This window comes from Arvicola amphibius, chromosome 12 (genome assembly GCF_903992535.2).
Source record: "Arvicola amphibius chromosome 12, mArvAmp1.2, whole genome shotgun sequence".
NCBI lineage: Eukaryota > Metazoa > Chordata > Mammalia > Rodentia > Cricetidae > Arvicola > Arvicola amphibius.
The window spans coordinates 12,932,564-12,955,569 of NC_052058.2; the positions used below are offsets into that span (position 1 = coordinate 12,932,564).

General features: G+C 43.1%; 1 protein-coding gene across 1 annotated transcript in view; it reads right to left on the bottom strand.

Annotated features, from left to right (window-relative positions):
• The window catches only part of Tp53bp2 (tumor protein p53 binding protein 2), a 52,566-nt gene that overhangs the window by 22,784 nt on the left and 6,776 nt on the right, over positions 1-23,006 (bottom strand). The window contains exons 2-7 of the mRNA XM_038349549.1: positions 11,228-11,375; positions 8,500-8,613; positions 4,808-4,890; positions 3,309-3,410; positions 846-1,020; positions 39-220 (exon numbers count right to left, since the gene is read on the bottom strand). Of these exons, the coding sequence (XP_038205477.1) occupies positions 39-220; positions 846-1,020; positions 3,309-3,410; positions 4,808-4,890; positions 8,500-8,613; positions 11,228-11,375 (804 nt within the window). The remainder of the gene's footprint in view (positions 1-38; positions 221-845; positions 1,021-3,308; positions 3,411-4,807; positions 4,891-8,499; positions 8,614-11,227; positions 11,376-23,006) is intronic.

Here is a 23,006-nt window from a genome sequence, read left to right on the forward strand (position 1 = left end):
GGAGTTCTCACTGCTTTGAGAAAGTGTCTGCGGCGTACCTGCAGCTCCTTGTAAAGACGGTCAAGTTCAGCCACGGCTGACTGGTTGTCATGGTGGCCATCGATCCTGCCGTTCTTAAGCATCTCTAGCTGCCTTGTAAGTTCCTCCACTTTTGACACAGCCAGAACTAGCTCCCTCTGTTTCTGCTGGAACAAGCTATTCATCTGTTCAATTTCCTCCACTAGAATAGAGAGAATGACCACGGTTGAAAATAAAAATAAGAACAAACTTGCCAGGCAACCAAGCTTTATAATGAACTTTCTAATAAGCAGAGAACTCTTTGAGGACGTCCAAGGACCAAACTACTTTTAGAAGCAACAGAAATCACTAAACAGCATTACGGTCTAAAAACAGACATTTGAGACTCTGAAGAATTTATACAATGAATAAAGTAAACATTAAACTCTAAATTTTGGAAATCAAATTTCTTCAGAACTTTTGCTCTCAATTTTATAATGGTACAATAGAGCAACTGAATCACTAAAGCTTTAATTATTAATAATATGGCAATTTAACAACTAGAGGTACCATATAAACAAAAATCCTTATCTTCATCAAACTCCTGATCAAGAATTTACGAAAAAAATATAATTTAAAATGTAATTTTAAAACTACCTAAAACATTCAATGCTAACTTCAACTAAGAGGAATTTGCAACATCAAAATTACAGGGAAACACTTTCTTAAAAAATTCTTTTAAATACCAACACTTATTCTCACTACAAATCCACATAAACGTCCTGTGCTGCTCTCACTATGCCAGAACAGCTTCAAATTTGGCCTCCACTCCACTGTGAGCCGCATACCGAGCTTCCCGTTGCTCAGCCTCTTCTGCTCCACGTGGCCCTTCAGCGCTCTCACTTTCTTAAGCTTGGCTTCCTGACTGTCAGCTATTTCTCTGAGCCTCTTAAGTTTCTCCTGTTCAGCAGCTTGTTGCTGTTGACGCTGATCTTGTTGTTTTAAAAACTTTAAGCGTTGCTCCTAAAGACAGAAAAGCAGCATTCATAGGCCTGCCGTTTTGAACAGGCACACTACCAACCTCAATGCAGCCTCCCCACCCGTGCACGCCGAGTCTAGTGCTCTGTGACAGCTCTGCTCTCCCACATAGCCTGCACGCTGTCATAATCACCTGCGCGTGTGCAGTATTCGAAACACACACTCCTTCCTTGGCCCACCCTAGAAGCTCTTGGAGGAAAGACCTAGAAATTAGTAATTTTAATCCAACTAGCTCCTTTACAATAAGCAAGCAATAATCCTGGAAGTAGTTTCATAGAGAACTGCTCATAAAACAGATTATATGTGTAGTATATATGTGAGTATATACATGTGTGTATGTGTGTGTGTGTGTGTGTGTGTGTGTGTGTGTGTAGGCATAAAAGGTCAGAGGTCAACATTAGATGTCTTCCTTGATCATCTTTTTCCCTACATTTTTATTAGTTCTTTGAAGAGTTTTGTGTGATGAACTTTGGTCATATAAGCCCTTCTCCAGTTCTTCTCAGAGATATGTCTCCTTCCCTACCCACCCAACTTTGTGTCTCTATTTAAAAAAAAAAGATTTATTTTTAATAATGCATATATATAATCTATGGATAGGTATGTGTACATGAATGCAGGTACCTGCAGACGCTGAGGGATTCAGAGCCCCTGGGCTGGAGTTATAGGCAGTTAGGAGCCACCGGCATGAGGGCTACGAACAGACTCAGGCTCTCTGGAGAGCAGCTCATGCCTTTAACGGCTGGGCCGTCTCCCCTCTTTAGACAATGAGGTACAGTGTGCTGCTCATGTACTCCTCAATGTGTGCCTTCCACTGGAAGGCGCCAACCTACCAAGAGTCATACTGTAAAGAAAACTGACTCCCCCTCCCAGAAGCTATCAATTGACAACACCCCTCCCCCAGCTGGGGGTGGGACTGCATGGCCATCTTCCTTCTCCATGCTGGGATCTTATCTGGCTTGAGAATGCACGGGTCTCAGACATGCTGTCATGACTGCAATGAATTCATACGTGTAAATGCCGTCACATCTAGAAAACGTTTCCTTGTAGTCGCCCACTGCCGCTGGCTCTTACCATCCTCCTGCTCCCTCTTCTGCAATGACCCTTGAGCCTTGGGAGGGAGACTATATAGATAATGAATTACTCACTGAACCTGGGTTGGCCAGACTAGATAGATGGCCAATGAGAGATAGGGACCTGCCTATCTCATAAGCATCACCTCCCTGTGCTCGGCTACAGAAGCTGCCACTGTGCCCAGCTTTCACACGAGTGCTGAGGATCACACTCAGTTCCTCTTACTTCAATAGCAGGCACTTCAGAGTGAGCTGTCTTTCTGCCCCAGGGGCCATCTAAAAGAAGCAAACTTGGGCAGTAAGTAAAAGCACCTGCCTGAGAAACCGAGTTAAGTCCCTGAAGCCCACAAGGCAGAAGGACATCCAACTCTCAAGAGTTTTCCTCTGATCTCCACGCTTGCACTGTGGTAGAGATACGCATGCCCACTAACTTTTAAAAATGAGGCTAATTTTAAGAAGGAGTCAGTTGAGTTGGGAGGCAATGTAAAAAAGCAGTTAAATGTAGAGGATATGAATTCAAATTCAGATTCGAACCCAAGTCACACTATGAATTCCTATCAGATCTTGGACATATTATATCGCTTTACGGAGAATACACATTTGTTTCTTCAACTGTAACATGGGAATACGCAGCTGTGTGATGGTGGCACATGCCTTTAATCCAGCATTTGGGTGGCAGAGGCAGGCAGATCTCTGTGTGTTTGAGGCCAACCTGGTATATAGAACAAGTTCCAGGACAGGCTCCAAAGCTACAGAGAGAAATCCTGTTTCAAAAAACAGTTTTAGAAATGCAGGAACTCAGGCTACAAACTTTGGATCAGAAACCCATTTCCTAACTAGATCCCAAACTGTGCCCTAGGTGATTAGGTCCAGTCTGAGAAGCAAAGCACCATGGTGCCAGGTATCACACACAAGTAGAAATGGACGCATAGGAATGCATGGAAATACTATATGCAAGAACACAGACAAACATCTAACTCAAAAAGAAAAAAAAGAATAGTAACAAAAATTAGGTCAGGAAAATTCTGAACTAAAATGACACAAGGACTTCTGAAAAATGCTGAAGAAAGTCACACAGGCAGTAACCTGGGGATAACATCAGTTCCTACGTGAGTGGGACAAGTGCCTTAATCAGCAGGGTAGACTGTCGGTTTCCACAAAGACATTAACGGCAGTAGGCGATGGGGTCTGTGAAGACACTACCTTAGTAGCCAGCATTTGTTGCTGGGTCTCAATCTGCTGCTGCTGGCGAGATGCCATTTCCTGAAGTTCAGCAAGTGTCAGGTCCATCCTAGGACTATTAACCTACAAATGGAAACACACCACCATCTATTTCCATATGATGTTCAGAGATTCCACGCAAAGGCCTACTGAAAAGCTCCATCTCAACTAATCATAACAAAATTATTCGGGTATTAATCTTTAATAATTCACTGAGTTGACTTATTAAGATATAAAAACATACTAACATATAGGCCAATGATCTTTTAAGTTGTAAATTTTAAGTTAAATAGTTTGGTCAGGAACACAAACAGAAGAATTCAGAGTTACTTCGTCCTGTGATTAATTTACAGCAGATTGCAGATGCATAAATACAGTGCCAGGGTGTACACAGCAAACCTAGACCGCAGTCATCAAAACATGATTGCAACATAAATCAGCACTGCGTGGGCCTGGCAGTGCATGCTTATAACCCCAGCACTGGAGAGGCCGAGGCAAGAGTTACCTCTTTCCAATCTCCAAAAAATAGTCTAAAGTTGGGTATGGTAGTTTACACCTATAATCCTGCACTCAAGATCCAGAGGCAGGAAGATGATCACAGGTTCAAGGCTAGCCTGGTCTGTACAGGAAGAATGAATGAATGAAGAGGCAATTTTGTTTAGCATAATTCCACTTCCATAAAGCTCCCTTTGGGACAGGAAGCGGCCACACTTAGGAAACCCTATCACTGAGACCACTTTTGCCATCCACCACTGACCTTCACCACAGTAAGATAACTAACTGTGAGTCGAAGAACAGAGCTGGAAGTACTCGCGGGAATGTAGAGCAGAAACTTTAGATATCAGGAACTCTGACAAAAATTAACTATAAGGCAGAGTAAGATAATGCAGGAAATCCAGAATGATATTCAAAATTCTGGGCTCTGGAAAGAACACCTTCAAAAGTGTTCAAACACTTCAATTCATATATAACAGCAAGATCAGGAACTAATAATTTTCTATCTTTCTAAAAGTGATTATAGCAACAAATAAAATCACCAAATATTTCCTGGAAATTGCTGAACATTTAGTTTGTTGTGAAATTATGGTATACTTACCATAAATATTTAATATTTAAATATAAACATTTACCATAAGCTAGCTTCTTAAGAGTAATAGCCAAACAAGAATCATGGAAATATATATGAAATATTTACGGGGCTCAAGAGACAGCTTGGTGATTAAGAGCACATCCTGTTCTTGCAGAGGACTCAGGTTCAATTCCCAGCACCCACAGCAGGCAGCTCACAACTGCCCTCTGACCCAGTCCCCACAAATAAGTAACAATTACTTTTTTTTTATTTTAAAATGGTTAAAAAAAAAAAAAGAAGCCTTTCAAAGGTGGTTATTATTGATCCACTGAACAAGAAAATAACAGAGTGAGAGTTACCGTTTAAAAACAGATCACTGTGGCATACAGTAAGATAAAGAAGAACCACTTACTCCATTTTCCTTTCTCCGATGCTCACCAGGAATTTTCACACCATTTCTTTTTACACTTGGATCTTGGGATCTTGGTCCACTCCCTAAAATACAGAATGAAAACCTACGCATTACACTAGAGTTGAGAGAACTCTACAGCAGTTCCTCCCTCCTGTCTGTTCTACTGTTGTGTGATCCTACTTTGAATGTTCACTTAAAGTATCTAACAGCAATAGAGTGTAGGCCTCATAATTAGGCTTATATTGAAAACATAATTATCCGAAACAATGAACAGCAACATGGAGCTCACTTTCCACCTATTTATTCCCTAGGAAGCTGCCTGATTCACTCACAATGGTGGGAATTACTGTACCTGACTCCAGGTAATTCGTACCATTTGCTGATAGTTGCTCCTCCTAGCTCTAGTCCACGCAGTAAAGAACTGAAATAGCGTCAGAGGAACCTGGTGGCCCAAGTCTACAACCTCAGCTACTCAGGAAAGTCAACCAAGAGAAGCCCAGCTGCAAAGCCTGCCTGTCTCAAAACAGAAAGAGGGATGGGGAACCAGCTCCAAATGAGCTGTTTGATTCTAAGGACCCACAGGATGAAAAGAGAAAACTGACTCCCTGAAGTTTTCCTCTGACATCACATACATGCCACCGTACAAGCACAGGCACACCACGGAATATCAGCACACACACACACACACACACACACACACACACACACACAAACATATACATATATATGTACATACATATATTTATTATATATATATTGATTAAATATATGACTGTAATTTTTAAAATGTAAGCAGCCTGTACTATATGGAGATAGCTCAGTAGCAGAATATTTCCTGGCTAACTGAAAATTAATGACTATTCTGCTTTTTTGACTAAAGACTTTTTGAAGCCAAAACATTTATCTTGGCACCACTCAATGCACTAAAAGAAAAGGAATAAATTTAAACTAATACATATATGAAATATCAACAAGGATAACTTTTCAATGTATTAAACTCATACCCACAATTTTCAGAAATTACAACAATCACTACAATTACCTGAGAGACTTTAAGACAAACATTTCTTTGAAACAAATATCTAGTATACCTATCAAGAAACTTAGGACAAACTCTTATGTCAATAAATAAATATGACTAGCTAGCCTTAGAGCCAAGCATTACACTCAATATATAACTCTAAAGCTAGCTTTTAAATGCAGTTTGGCTCTCTAATAACATAACCTGAATAATTTATTACAGTATCTCTGTAAGAAAATATTTTTCTGAGTTCGAGGCCAGCCTGGGCTACAGAGAGAGTACCCAGACAGGCTCCAAAGCTACACAGAGAAGTCTTATCTCGAAAAACCAATATATATATATTCATTCTACAGTACAAATAATTGCTTTCTTTTCTGTCACAGGGAAAATTCATAGTCAGTTACATAATTAGGGTAAAAATCAAAAGTTTTAAAAATAATTTCAAACAATGTGGGTCACAGTCTTAGTTGGTCTCCCAATGCTTAGCAGTTTGAACTAAACAATGAAGTAGGGACCTGCCTACAACAGGCAGGAAAGCCATCTTGCTCTCTATCAACTAACACTGTGTGACACTGGTGTCTGCAATGGTGTGCAAACAGCTCCTTTGTCTTAGTTAACAGTTTATTTCTCACATTACAAACATTCTAAAACTGCATGATGCACTATTGGGAGACTGTTTAATAATTCACCCGGAGCTGCACACAGCAAGACATTTGAACTGGGAGATGGATAGCCAAATTCCAACTTATTAGAACTCAGAATGTATAAGGTAATGTTAATAGAGAACAAAATAAAATGATGCAAATGTCAATTAAAATTTATTTTTAAAAGAAGGCGGGAGGGGGGAACTCTATGTATATTTAAAATAAAATTACAAACACCAGAGAAACTGAAAGGCTGTAAGTCAGCCTGATCAGCCTGATCTGGAGATTCAGATTTTCCCTCCTGGCTCTGCCACCAGGCGTGTGGCCCGGCAAGCCACGTAACCCGATGTATTATCACTTCTCATCTGCAGAGTAGAAGGTGCCAAACTAGTCAGTTCTGATCCCTGACACTAATCATTTCGAAATGGTCAGGTGTGGACACGGATTAAAATAACAGCAAATAATAAAACTGGGAAGTTAAATAATCAACTCATTAAGATGTTATCTACATTCTTACTCCCAAGAAAACTGTCTGTAAGTTTCCTTTAAAAATCCCAGCATGTTTGGAAGTACAGAACAATCCTGTTTCTACCAGTGGCTTCCTAGTAAGGACTCTTCCCCAGACTGAATATGGACTCATTTGCACCTTACAGACAAGGCCACATTCTCAGGATCTAAAGCATTTGCAGCCCACAAGTCTCCACTCGTATCACTGTCTGTCCTCTCCTGTCCTGTATCAAGTCAGGTCACAATTATCAAAGTAGCCTTCACTCTAGACCCTGCTACCCAGGAAACCACCTATGCTCTGTCGCCACGCTCCTTTCCAGGGTCCACCTAAAAGAACAGCACTGAGAACGGCCTACAGCTGAGATCTCATACGTACTCACTCGACTTTCCCATCACTCATTTCTCCCTCCTACATCTGTTTGATAATCTAGTTATGAGGTTTGGTCCCTAGTTAACTACCAACCTGACAGTATCTAGAAACACCCATGAAATAAGCCTCTGGGCATGCCTAGGGGGAACATCTGGATCAGGTTAATTAGGGCTGGAAGACCTGAACACTGCAAGTGGCCCCATTCTCTGGCTAACAACCTGAATTGTGCATAAAGGAGAAAGCAAAGTAAGCACTAGTATTTATGATACAGCGTCCTGACTGGATGTGAAGTGACCAGTGGCTTCAAGCTCTCACCAGCCTGACTTCCTGCCAAACACACTGTATGTATCCCTTGACCTGTAAGCCAGAATAATCCTCCCTTCCCTAAGTCGCTTCTGTCAAGGTGTTTTTTCAGGGCAACAGGAAACGTCATTAAGACACCCACAAAATTTAGCTGATACCTTGCCACACTCTACCACCCCCACTGAATTCCCACCAAATCCACCAGGCAAAACCCAACCCTAGACCAGTCTGTCTTGCATCACAACCTCCTGAGCTGCAGAGCACTCCTAGAGAGAAAGCCCAGGTCCCCAGTCTCTCAGCAGGTGGCCTCAATGCTCCCAGCACCCTACTTCTCCCATGCGCATGCTCTCCTCTTCGCAGCTCAGCGGCTCACCCACCTCCATCGCCATCCCCAAGAAAAGCCATGTCTTCAGGTGAGAAACACCTCAACTCGTACCCGCAGACACCCGGACTTAGGTGTGTGTGTGGTTTTCTCTTTCCTGTTAATGTGAGGAGGTCCAGACACCTCCTTTACCTCAGAGGAGAAGCTCAGGTGGAGACACCCATTTTCAGGACCTCGGTGTATCCAGTGGCATTCCTCCTCTCTCTAGTTTCAACTTCTTGCTTTACAGACTCCTTCCTACCATATTAAAACTACAGTCAAACTCCTCCCTTCTTCAAGCAAACTGTATCTTTTACCCCACTATCAGTCAAGAACAGACTAAGAAACCTGCCTCATTGCTCTAACTTCCTAGCTTCCCTTCACCTCTCCAATTTCCCAGTTTCTCATCCTATGCTTCTCCCCAACTATTACAATGCACAAAATAAAAGCCTCAATACTAGTTATGATTCATAGAATATTATGTACCAATATCCCTGCTAGGGGGACGTTCGTGACGAAGAAAGAAACGAACTTCATTCCTTTGACTTCCAAATCGTTGAAGAACATCAAACATTCGTTCATTATCAGCAACTGGGCGTTCTAAAAGAAAAAAAATTACACATTATCTACAGGTAAAAGAAAAACAAGTATACCCTTGACATAAACTATGTTACAAATACAGAATATACTTAGTATTTTGTATAATATTTTTCTTCCATTAACAGAACTCAGAAAAATGGAACGTCACAAATTTTCCACACAATCTCTGTTAAGGCATGATAAAGTAAAATAAGCCATGGGTATACATCAGTTGTCACGTCCTTCAGAGTCTAACTCAGTGGCTCCTTAATAACTATCAGCATGCCATTTAATTCCTGAGGATTTCAACAGTTTGTGTGAACCTCATAGCCAGAGACCCACTCTCACTAACACTAATGGTCTATGTATCCCTAGATAGATGATAAAAAATTAAAAACACCTTTGTCAATGGCCTCAGCTCAAGTTTTAATTCAAAGTCTTTAATACAGTGTTTTTCCTTGTATGAGGTGGGGGGAGGATATACAGGTGTGTATACATGCACAAGGAACACGTGTGTGGATGTGTTTTGCCCATGTGTACACATGTGGAGGCTAACATCAGGATGTCTTCCTCCATCACTTTCCATTTTCCTTAGGGTTTTTGGTTTGTTTGGTTGGTTTTGGTTTTTAGTTTTTTGAGACAGGGTTTCTCTGCAGCTTTGGAGCCTGTCCTGGAACTCACTCTGTAGACCAGACTAGAATCAAACTCAGAGATCCTTCTGCCTCTGCCTCCTAAGTACTGGGATTAAAGGCGTGCGCCACCACCATCCAGCATTCGTTGTTGTTGTTCACTTTCCTTAGTTTTTGCAACAGGGTCTCTTCACTGAATTTGAGTCCCTCGGATCCCCCCGTCTGCACTCCTACTGCTGGGGTAATAGAGCCTGCAGCAATATCCAGTTGCGTGAGTGTTGGGGATACAAACATGGGCCTATGCTGTGTGCTGCACTTTACCTACTGAGCCAACTTCCCAGACCCAATATTTATAAATTATCAGTTTTTAAATAATGTTAAGAGTGAAACTTATTCATTTGCAAAGAGTATTTCAATGAGAAGATATCTATCTGGCTCTTTGGCAGCAAGACTGCTGCCTTTCATTAACGTTTCTAGAAACGAGCAAAAAGGACACAGCTGAATGCTGCATTATTGGGAGCTTCAGTATCGATGGATCTTGAATTATTTAAAAACAAAACAACAACAACAAAAAAACCTTCCACTTTGAAAAGGGTTGAATTAAAAAAAAAAAAAAAACATACCAGTTGAGAAGGCAAGTACATAAACCCAGAGTTCTCAATGACATCAGTATAATTTGCATAATAATATTGAAATGTCCTATGAAAACTATACACTTATCAGTAATCAAAGACACCATCTCTCAATGCCTTAAATAAACGACATGGCCAGAGACAGCGCGGCCAAGCATTCAGCAGCCAATTTTGTGACTTAACCCTGAACTTAATCTGCTTGGGTGGAACAAACAACTTGCAGTCCTGGTTCTACTCCCAGTAACAGTGATGCACTTAACTGCCTTCTACAAACCATACAAACTCTACAGTCTGCACAGACGGCTACTAGCACTCATCTCTGACCTTGGTACCCATTCCTCTGGAGAATGGAGCACATCTACCCACTCCACTGCTGCCGCCCTCACAGCACTGTAAGGGACGCCAGCTGACACCTGCTTCTTTCTCCTGCACTGGGAGGTATCTGAAAGCAGGAAATTTCCATCTCTGGATCCCTCAAAATCTAGTACCCTGGCATCCAAGAAATGCTCTCCAAGCAGATGCATAAGCAGACAGAAAGGAAATAAAAGAAAAGGAGAGAGGGGAAGAAAAGGCTTTAATATCTAGAGAGTGAACAACAGAATACACTTAAAGTTCTGGGCTAAGAATGGATCTTTTCCCCAGCAAGCATTCCTGGGTGTAGCTGCAGTGTGACCAGCTCCCCAGGCTCCTACTGCTGTGAGGTCCCCAGCACAAAGCACAACAACCTGACCTATGAGGCAAAAGTTGTTTCAGAGAATTTTACATAGAAAAAAGAAAATAAGACAATCCCCAACATTAAAGGGGAAGGGAAGGAAAAGACAAGGGAACGAGAAGAGAAAGGAAGAATGCCTCACATTTCTCATTGAGGAAGAAAGCTTTATAGGTTTCTCTGTGTAGCCCTGACTGTAGGGCTCATTCTGCAGACCAGGCTGGCCTCGAACTCAGAGATCTGCCTGCCTCTTCTTCTAGGTGATGGGATTAAAGGTGTGTGCCCCAATGTCTGGCAAGGAAAGCTTGAACATACAAAAACAAAAACAAAAAAAAACAAAAAAAAAACAAAAAAAAACAACAACTTCTGGCACCAAGTACTTGACCACAGCAATACCCCAGAAGCTTCCACCCAACACATTTTAACACGTTTGTCATCTGTCCTAAGACCTATGACCTCTAACACGTGTTTAGTGACTTCCTTCTGTTGCAGGAAAAGAGAAGAACAAAAGACTTTGTCATCAAAAGTTTGAGCAAGAATACAACCTCCAAAGGTGTAGCCTACCCTGCTATCTATAGATGAAAATGAGTGTTCCCACAGTGCCAATCCTAGAACCCCAAAGCAACAGAAGACAGCAGAACTCAAACAGAAAGCCAGGTCCATACCAGAGCCACACCACACTTCAGCCAAATGGCAGTCGCTCTCGCCAGGCTCTTTGCACAGATCCACCACATCTCTGCAGATCGTCTCCGGGGTAACAGGAACTTCTGTGAAGTGCTGCTCGCTGTTACTGAGGTACACCGTCAGGAACACCTGAAACATAGCGAAACCATCACCTGTCTCATCTGCACGGGTAGCATTCCCCTTAGATACCTGCCCTGAAAGAAAGTGGAGGGGGGCTGGCTAAGCCCAAAGCACAGATACTGCTGGCTGAAAGGAAAACCCCACAGGACAGTCATAGGAAGCTTCAAGATAGAAGAGCAAAGAAAATCTTTTTCTGCCAGTTTCATTTGTACTATTTGTTTAAGCAAAAATTTAGCCAGACCAAGACATCAAATAGATCTTTTCATGAATCCTTGCACAGTTAAAGAATGTCATACAGTCCAGACATCGTAGAACACACCTATTGATGTTGGATTTCCCTCTGTATGCTATGAATATGTTTTATTATCATTGGTTAATAAAGAAGCTGTTTTGTCCTATGGCAGGAAATCCAAGCAAAGAAAAAGGAGGAAAGAAGGCAGAGTCAAGCAGATGCCATGTAGCCCAAAAGCAAGAGGTAACAAACTACAAGCATTGTGGTAAAATATAAAACAATAAAAATGGGCTAATTTAAGATATGAGTTAATAAGAAGCCTGAGCTAATAGGCCAAACACTGTTTAACTAATATAGTTTCTATATAAATATTCGTGCCTAGGCACTGGAAAACCAAAGCACAGCTTCCGTTTACACCTGTAGTCCAAACTACTCAGGAAGCTGAGGCAGAAGGATTGCTTAGTTTGGAAACTGTAAGTTCAGCTTCAATATGATCTCTCAGTAGTAAAGGTTACACCAGTGCACTTATTTTTGGAAGCATATATAAAAATATATTTACATACATATTCTGATGGTGTGTCAGGTAAGATCAGGAGCCAGATCATACAAGGAAAACTTTTTATACCATGTACCTATATTAACAACTCCCAAAATTTAAAACTGAAATGTTTCAATCAAATCCAATACCTACTCTAAAGTATATTTCATTAACAAGTAGAAATTAGTATTTAAAAACCTTCCTGATCTTGTACATAAATTCAGTCCAACAGATAATTAAAATGCTCTGTAAATCTTTCTCTATTAAATTACTTTAACATTTAGTTAATTCCTAATGTTGAAGAAACTAACAAGGTGCAAATCAATGTTTGATGGCAATGCAAGTCAGAAAACCCTGTTCCTCCAGTTCCATGAACCCCGCCTGCATGTGAACTGGTACGTATCAGGATGAAGGGTAACACTCTTTCACTCTGAAGGAAGAAGGAATACAGAGACTACGGGAGCTTGGAAAACAACAGATCAGACACTGTCTTTCAGAATCACCACATGACACTAAGCTGATCTAAGAAAATACGAGGTTGGCTGGGCAGTAGTGTTGCACACCTTTAATCCCAGCACTCAGGAGGCAGAGACAGGCAATCTGAGTTTGAGGACAGCCTGGTCTACAGACTGAGTTCCAGGACAGCTAGCGCTACACAGAGAAACCCTGCCTTGAACAAACAAAGTATGGGGTTTACGATTACAACAGAAAAAGAAAGCAGAGTGAGTAGAATCTACACTCTGGTCAGTGACACAGCACCATTACAGACCTACAGGGTTTGCCAAGTCACCTGACCACCCTGCAGGCTGAAGCGTCTCTGGCCAGCATCCCAGTGAGAAACTGCACCAGGCTCTCTGTGAAGGGGCAGCACTGAGGGACAGTAACAGAAACTGACATCACAGCGGGGACCAGATCTGGAGGCTCCTGGGCTCTGCTCCTCAGCATGCTAAGGCCCATTCATTTCCTTGGGGACTTCACCTCCACTTTTTGCAAATGCATCTCCTAATTTACATAAACACATATCACATACAAAGTAATCCAGAAACAGCAGAAGTGGATTCTGTTAGAATTGTAAATAGAGCATATAAACAGGGGAAATGCTGTCAGGATCCCTAGCATGGACTGAATGCATCAAGCCAATTATCCCAGGTTTGGTACACTCTGATAACTGTACTGCATGAAGGTGTGGGGTCAGAAAGTCTCACCTTAACCAGCACGGCCTTACACACAGCGCCTTGACAACACTGGGAAAAATAAAGATTAACCAAGCTCGGAGAATGCTTCTCTCCTGCTGCTGGGCCAGAAAACCCAGCATACTTAATCAACCACGGCGACAGTATTAAGTAGTACTTCTCCCCACCCACACCAAAACTTTCTCTGAAGTTTAAAGCTACAAAAGTAGGAACTGTTTTCCGTGTAAGTTGGAGACTGGAGATAAATTGACTAAATTACAGCAGCAACATCTGAAGAACGCACACTGCACACGCGCAGCGGCAGATAAACAGTGTTACGTAAGGGCACCGCTGCTCACTTCTGCCGCTGCCACAGCCACCGTCCCTCAGACTCACACCAACTCTCAGACAGACGCTCGATGAAGAAAAACAGTGATCTCCTTGGCCGCTGAAACAAGGTCAGAGTATAACTTTCTGACCTATCTTCTACTCTTCAAGCCGCCTGTGCTTCTGGCAGGAAAGCATTAGGAAGTCCTCTACTTAGCCAGGCACCCCAACTTAACAGCAATCTAGCCTTCTTGCTGAAAACCAATGGCTCTGTTATTTAAGAGCATAACTACTACAGAAATACGAAAGAAGTGCTCCTACCGGGGTACTTCCCCATGGAGTTAACACTGGTGGGAACGGCAGTGCCTGAGCCAACACCCTTTCCCCATACAGACTAGCTGTGGTGATCCAGTGCCTATGGTGAAATTAATACTGGACCAGCACTGGCATTTTGTTGGCTTCCTGAGGAGATCCAATCAGAATCCCACATTTGTTCTACAGAGTGTCAGGAAAGGTACCTCCCTGAAATACTCATCTTTTTTTTAAAGATTTATTTATTTATATACCATGTGGCTGCTGAGACTTGAACTCAGGACCTCTGGAAGAGCAGCCAGTGTTCTTAATCACTGAGCCATTTCTCCAGCCCAACACTTTTTTAAAAATTTTTTTACTCAACACTCTTATATTTAAAACGAGTTTTCTGCTCCCTAAGAACTGTTGTTTAATTAGGTGCCACAATAAAAGTCATTACTGACTACAGACCACAGGACCATGTGTCCTGCTCACACCAACAACACTGCCACCATTAATTTCACAACTCCTCACTTCTTCTACCCAGTCTCTGCTCTACCGGAGTCCTCCAAGCTGTCACGGAACAGGCCAGGCCTGTGCCCACCTTGGAGTCTTGCACTCACTGTTCCTGTTAAGCACGCTCGTAAACAGAATAACGTGCCTCCCCTTCCTGTCTACACATTCGCCCCCTCTCAGTGGCATCTTCCCTGATTTCCACCTACATTTCCAACATCAAACACACATACACACTGGCCAGTGCCTCTGCATAGGTTCTGTACTTGGCAGTCACGAGCTTACCATTCATTACAAATGTGGGCATCACGCAGTCAAGGGTTGTCTTTGTTAGTGTGCCGTCAGCACATAACATGCATCAAACGCTGGAGATGGCACTACACTTGATGGAAACATACTGAAGCACAGAGACTAAGCTAAAGTCTGCAAGTCGTACAGCTACGAAATGGCAAAACCAAGATCCAAAGCCAAGGCTGGTTTCCTGCTGAGACTTGGAACTACTGTACTACTGTGTCTCCTTCATCAACAGCACACATGGGATGCACGTGTCACTGCAGCTAGAGAGAGGCTTTGCCCACAGCACACCACCTTACCCCCAGCTTCAGTTAAGTTCTACTCAGATCCCACTAAATGGTCTTGCATATAGCATGCTGCAAGCTATAGGCTCGACATCCTCACTTACACTCAGCCACCACCATCCTCCTTCTGAGTCAATGTCCTTTCTATTCATTCAGTAGTTATAGATGATCTATGGTCTGGACTCTAATATAGAAACAATCTGATGAAATAGTTAATACTGAACATGAAGCCGAAGGAGGGAAAAGAACACAAAATCTATGTGGAAAAGACACAGGGAGGAGCTCCCTCTCTCCTATCTCACTGGGCAACCCCAAGGAGAACCAGATGGCTTGGGGCTCTGGGGCACATGCAAATGTCACCCTCCTAAGGTACAAAGAGAGATAAGAGGAAGGGATTGGGGGGAACAAAATGTCAGCTGAAGACCCAAGCTGCTCTCCACAATGCTGGGAGGGTTCTTAAGCAGGCAGCCACCATCTAAAAGAAAAGAGCAAGCCTAGCTAAGGTTGGGCAAGTATGCCACACAGAACAAAGGCCCCAGGAGGAAACTGTTGGTCACATCTGTGGAAAATGAGAGAGCAAGAAGAAAAGACTTCAGGAGCAAGAGGAAACCAGTGTGCCAGTCTTTACGGGCAGAGGTTCTAAAATGCTGGCAAGAACAGAGGGTAGGTCAACACAGATTGCTGGCCCCTCCCTGACAGGTTCTGATTCAACAGATATGGGAACAGAACTGAGACCCCTCCATTTCTAACAAGTCCTGGATGGTGCACAACTGGTCTAGAAACCTACCAAGAACCATTATGAAAGGCCAAAACAAGGAAAGTTGGATTGTAATTTATGAGGCCCCTGGAGACATGAAGGAGGAGGAAGAGGAGGAGGAGGAGGAGGAGGAGGAGGAGGAGGAGGAGGAGGAGGAAGACCATCCATGGTTGCCAAGGGCCTCCGGCAGAAGACAGAGAATTGCCTTTCTCCTCTTAGAAGACAAGAGAACAAAATAACAAAATGAAGTTACCATACTTTTGAAACATTCTTTCAAAATTATGTCAAACATTTCCTTATCCTAAGTATTCACCCAAGTTATAAAGGTTAAATATTACTTCACATCTCTAGACTTGAAACCTAGCCACAATGATGAATTTTAATGTGACAAGCTATATTTTAAATGCTATAAAGAGAATAAAATGCAGACTTGTTTCCAATAAATATAAATTCCTTTCTCCTCCCTTTCCTTGAAGAGAAGAAGGAAGAGAAGGGAAGCTGGCTGAACTACCTGTGTGTGGCTTGAGTGTGAAGGCTGAAGGCCTGTGAGTACCTCGCACTGCTACCTCCTTTTAGACATAAGAATGCTTCGTTTGCAAAGAGAAAAAAGCTATTTCAGCTGGAAGTAGGAACAACCTTTCCCAGAGGACACACAGACAGTGGCTAGGGCACCGTCAGAAACTGAGTCAGAGGTTTCAGTTTATTCACCGGGTTTTAAAGTTCATTTATTTATTTTTGGAGGTGGTACACACATATATCACTGGATGTGTGGAGGCCAAGATACAACCTGCAGGTATTGGTTTCTCTTCCCACCACATGGCTCCTGGGATCGAACTCACGTGGTCAGGGTGGCAACAGGGCCTTTACTCACTGAGCCACCTCAGCAGTCCTAGTCATTTGGTTTTAAAAGCCACGTGAAGCCACAGAGGAAGAAAACTGGAACCTGGGTCTAAGATGCTTGTTGCAATGGACAGGAAGTAAAGACTGACCACCTTCAGAGTTGCCATTTGTGAAAATTCACACTTCCTAGGCTTACATGCAAGAAATCAAGTGCGTAAGGAGAAAGGCCAGCTCATCAAAGAAAAATGAGCATCTCCAATTTCCCAACGCATAAGAAACTTCCCCAAAACTGCTAGGTAATTAATGAAGCTAGTCGTGAGGTTTAGAGGAAAGCTGAGGGTTTCCTACTCCTCTGTGAGGAGCAAATGTGAAATGCCCGTCTGGTTTTAGACCCCGACTGCTTTCTGGAGAATGCCGTGAAACTCCTTCTAACCTGGCCCTGCAAGAATACCTTTCCAAACACTGACTCAAAAAGGATGTGTGTGTGCGTGTGCATGCATGTGCGTGTGTGTGTGTATACACATGTGCAAATGCATGTCACATGGAGGCTAGAGGCTGACATTAAATGTCTTCTTACATTTTGAAACAACATCTCTCACTGAACCTGGAACTGACCAACTAGCTAGACTGGCTGGCCGGTGAGTCTCCTACCCCCACCCTGGCCTACCTGTCTCTGCTCCCAATACTAGAGCCACAGTTGTGAACTGTCACGCCCAGCTCTAATGTGTGTGCTGGGGACCCACGCTCAAGTCCTCACACTCACACAGCAGGCACTATACCCAGGGCCGTCATCCCAGCCCCCAGAGAGAACTTAAGAAACAGCAGGGCCAATGAGATGGCTCAGTGAGTAAGTTCAACACAAGCCTGATGTTTGAACACCAGGACATATATAAAGTAGGAAAGGAAGGAATGTCTCCACAAAGGTGTTTTGCGTGTGTGTGTGAGAGAGAGGGGGGGGGATAATATCACATTTTGATTAGAAAATAACATTAAGGGCTATGTTGTTGCTCAGGAGCACAGTGAAGGTCTACCATGTGCCAGGACCTGGATATCTCTCTCTCACTGAACCTCTCTCTCTCTCTCTCTCTCTCTCTCTCTCTCTCTCTCTCTCTCTCTCTCTCTCTCTCTCTCACACACACACACACACACACACACACACACAAAGAATACCATCAATCAAAGTTTCCTTCCATCTCTCAACTCTCGTGGAGACTTTCAATCCGAACACACCTTACAACACTTGAAGGAGCTTCAGACGGAGTTTCAAATGGTTGTTCCGCCAGTCCCCTGCTCCTGTGGCAACTCTGCTAGCAGGCAGTATACTAGAGCAAGTCGCTAGCTTCCTCAGGCAGGCATGCTCTGCCCCAGATTTTGCATGACGCCATTGTGGGATTACCACAATCTGAGAGGTCAGCATGTGGGGTCTTAGTGGATGTGGAACCTCTTTCAGGAGCCCCAGGCATACTTCGTCTTCGAGTCCCTTCCCAGCCTCCCCGAGGACATTCCAACTGTAATAAAGTTCTCAAAAGATTGCTACTCACAACAGCCTAACAAGCTTGTAAGAGTTCTTTCTCCCACCTACAGTCTACTCTGGGCTGTCAAGCCATGTTGAAAATTCTCATCAAGTGCCATGAATCCTATCTACCAATCTGCTAAGACTCAATTGCATTAAAACTCTTCTATGCAGGGCTGGAGAGATGGCTCAGTGGTTAAGAGCATTGCCTGCTCTTCCAAAGGTCCTGAGTTCAATTCCCAGCAACCACATGGTGGCTCACAACCATCTGTAATAAGGTCTGGTGCCCTCTTCTGGCCTGCAGGCATACACGCAGACAGAATATTGTATACATAATTTAAAAAAAAAAGCACTGTATAAGAAAACTTTTGGTAACACAACCATTCCTTAACAGCTGCTTCTACATCCAACGCTGGGCAAGGCTCTTATCGAAATTAGTCACTCTAACCAAGCTCCTGGTTCTGTCTTCCTCTCAAACCCAACTATTTACTAACTTCATGTACTAAGAGCTTATCAAGCAAACGCAGTTCAAGTAATAAGAAAACAGGGCTGAAAAACTGCTTTCTTCAGGGACGAATGGAAAAATTAGTAATACACCGCTGAAGTGTGGGAGGTCAGGGATAAGGAGAGTTACAATGGGAGAGAAGGCTCAGCAATTAAGAACACCCTGATTTCATTCCCAGCACCCATATGGCAGCTCCTAACTGTCTGTAACTCCAGTCCCAGCCTTCTATGGACACTGCACATAAATGATACACAGACATACATCTAGGCAAAACACCCATACACATAAAAATATAAATGTTTATTTTTAAGGAGATAAGAAGTGTAGGGCTTTATTGCTAGGGAAGTCATTAGAGCAGGTTTGTATATTTTGATTTCAGGAAATTCCACTTTAATTCAGGAAATAAAGGTTGAGTATTCCTTACCCAAAAGGCTTAGGGCTACAAATGTTCCAGAATTTGCTTTGTTTCTGTATTTTGGGGTATTTGTATTACCCACAAAAATCTTATTAAAGAGACTCAATTATAAACATAAATTCACATGTTTATAAACACCGATATATACAGCATAAAGGCTGCCTTCTTAACTGCAACACTTCACATCGGTCAGTCTGGGTTACAGAGTAATACCCTGTATGAAGGAGAAAAAAAAAAAAAAAACAACCCTACAACGTACATCAAATGAGCAGCTCCACAGCAATAGCTTCCAGTTACCAAGTAAGAAATCTAAAATCCACTTTCTGTCTTCTCTCCTAGAACAGCTCATCTGCAGCCCCTACTATCCCCTGTGTTGGAGCCAGCCCTAAAATTTTAGACTAACTCAGACCATACACCCTCCTCTAGCTGCTCCTACACAAACAGCCAAGTGCAGCCGAGGGAAATGCTCTCTTTGCCAGTCAACCCTCACTCTTCCCCCACCACACCCCACTCCCCGGGTCACTCAGCCTTAGACACAGAACTCTGCCTGCCTGAGTGAGTGAGTGACACTGAGTCAGGGACTTAACACTCCAGGAGGACGGGAACGCCATGTTACAGAGTCTGGAACATGACGGTCTGTGTGTGTGCCTCAAGAGACATTTATCCATAAACAGAGCATTAATTCAAAGTGAGCATTTTCAAAGCTAAATAATGTCTCAAACGGGGCTGGAGAGATGGCTCAGAGGTTAAGAGCACTGACCGCTCTTCCAGAGGACCTGGGTTCAATTCCCAGCACCCACACGGCAGCTCACAACTGTCTGAAGATCCAGTTCCAGGGAATCTAACACCTTCATACCAATGCACATAAAATAAAGTTAAATAAACTATAAGAAATATTTTTAAAAAATAATAATGTCTCAAACGAAAAGGACAGAACACTGCCTATTTGAAGACAAATTTAAAACTTTCTTTTCAACTATACCTAAAACTGAATTCAGTCAAAGTTTAAATACATCATCCAAAGCAATGTCCCTTGGGGTCACTCTGCTTTCCAGTAGCTGTAATAATCACAAATAAATTAAAAGGAGCAAAATACATGTTTAATATAATCTTCCTGTCTATAACTATTCTGTAAGATCAATGTTGCTATGCTCTCCCCTAAAGCAGGCATTGCTACTTTATTATTATGTGGCTTGTTTTACATGAAGATACTATTAAATGTTTCATTTTGCCTTTCACACAGAAAGATGGTGGAGTTCGGTAGAATAGAGATTTTTGCTCCCATCTGTACACAATTGTTCCTTGTGGTCTTTCTGAAACAGTTTCCCCTTCTTCAGGAATCTCCGAGACAGGCCTCTAATACAGCATAATAAATACCTTAACTGGATATCAAGTTTCTTTGTTATCTAGCCCAGTGAAATGAAGCCTTTTATGTAAAGGGTACATCCCATTTCAGAATGGCTATGGACAGCAAGATGCAAAAGGACACACTTGCTGTGAGCAAGAGAAAAACCCAACATCACTCTAGCCCTGTGGCGCCATGGTGAGATTCCTTAGGAGCACGAGAGGGCAGTAAGGGTGACCAGGCGCTCTCTTCTAAATGCTGACTTTGGTATTTTTAATCTTTCGGTCACTTCTTGTAGCCAGCTAAACCTTCTGAAATGGGATGTACCCTTTACATAAAAGGCTTCATTTCACTGGGCTAGATAACAAAGAAACTTGATATCCAGTTAAGGTATTTATTATGCTGTATTAGAGGCCTGTCTCGGAGATTCCTGAAGAAGGGGAAACTGTTTCAGAAAGACCACAAGGAACAATTGTGTACAGATGGGAGCAAAAATCATGAACAAGGTGAGCACTGCATAAGCCCAAGGGAAAAAGAGACTGCAGATAAAGGGTTTAAGTGCACACTGACCAAATGGCTGAAAGAAAATGAAAGAAGCATAAATCTCTGTCTCTTGAGACCAACAACCAAAAAATACCAAAGTACTGAGCTACTTTTAAATACCAGTGTTGGAGCAGCAAGACAGCTCAGCAGATAGAAGTGCTTGCTGTGCATGCCCGACAGCCCAGGCCGCATCTCCAGAACCCACAGGAGGAGAGAGCCTTCTCCTTTGGAAGCTGCCCTCTGACATCCACACGCACCATGGCATGCTCAACCACACACACCCACCAAACAAAAAATGAAAATAAGTAATAGTTGTTCAAAATAGTGTCTCTATGTCGTAAGATGAACACATTTATCAAAAACCACCTCTATCTCATAGACTAGCTTGTGTGGTGGAGAAGACATGAAGAGATGGTTTGTAAAGTCACCTTGACTTGATCTCCTTAGGTCTCTGCCTACTTTGTAGCTATGTTAGGAACATGAAAATAGCACTGATTTCAAAACAAAAGGGATCAAGGAGCAGTGAGGCAAGGAGCTTGAGCAACATGGCTATACAATCAAATGCTTCCTATAGCACTTACATGGCTGTAAGGGCATGTTAACATGAAAACTTAACCAGTTAAGAAACTGGTCTGGGCCCAGTGGCACATGCTATAAACCAGCTGGTTATTTAGGTAGCTGAAGAAAATAGGAATGTAAATTTAAGGCCTACCAGGGCCATGGACAGAGTTCAAACTAGACTGAGCAACTTACAGAGATCCTGTCTCAAAAGTGAGAAGCAAACTGTGAGTTAGAGAGATGGCTCAGTGCTCAAGAGCCCTGGCTGCTCTTCAGAGGGCCTGGGCTCAATTCTCAGCACCCACGTGGTGGCTCACAATCTCTGCCACTCCCGTCCCAGGGGACCCGACACTGTCTTCCAGCTCCCTCAGGCACTAGGCATACACATGATAAACAGACACACATGCAGACAAACACAGTGTGAGTTCTGGTTGCTGTTGTTAAGCACTGTGAAGAGCACGTGCAAGACCCTAAACTGAATCCCCAATGCAGAAAGGGAGGGAAGACGTGAACGACAGATAAAAAGCTCCATTCCCACCTTGTTCTGATTCCCAACCCTAGGAAGTCTACTATTTCTCCTCTCACGTCTCAATGTCACCTAAGACAAGCTGGCAGAGCAAGTGGTAAACTGTATACACTGAATCTGCAACCAGCTCTTACCACTGGCTAGGCCCTTCATGTGGCTAGGTGACCCTTTTGTTCATTTTTCAGTGTCTTGCAGTCTTTCCCAAGTCTTCCACCATGGCAGCCCTCGACTCCTTTCTCCACACAGCAAGGAACAAGCTTTCCTAGACATCAGATCATGCCACCTCTCGCTATCCTGCACTCAAGAGGCTACCACGTCTCCTCCACAGAAAACGGATATGCTACCAGGTCTCTACCTCACTTCCTGCCACTCTTCCCCTACCCCCAAAGCTCTGGTCTAGTTGGTTTCCAATGCTTCAGGATGGGCATCTGCCCCAGACACAGGAATTCTGCCCACTTTAAATGTTCCGTGTGGAAATCTTCAGTGTTGGCTCATTCCTTCCTGCTATGCAGATCCAGCAGAAATGTCACTTCCCTGGCCACCTGATGTAAAGCAGCCACCCAGTCACATTAGCGGCACTGAAATCCCATCTAATGCCATTACTTCCTTTAACATGTGTCTCCACCTCCCCAAGCTCCATGAGAGGTAGTCTCCCTGAATGTTGTCCTATTCTGTTCTGTGTCTATGACGTCCAAAAAGGAGCCTGAAATACAGTGGACATTCACTTAACATGTGCTGTCCCCAAACAGCCATGGTGAGAAAGAAAGAAGAGGCATGATCCAATTAGGATTCCATCCACATCAGCCCTCACTGTCCTCACCCAAGGGACAGTCCCAAGGACACAGGAAGTACTCCCACCCTGCCACCATCTCAACACTTCTGCACCATCCAACCAACCGGAAATGGTTAGAGAATGAAGCCAGCCATTTCCACCTCCCTGTCTCCAGCACCTCCAGTGTCTCTATTCCTACCCTTTGTCCCCTTTGT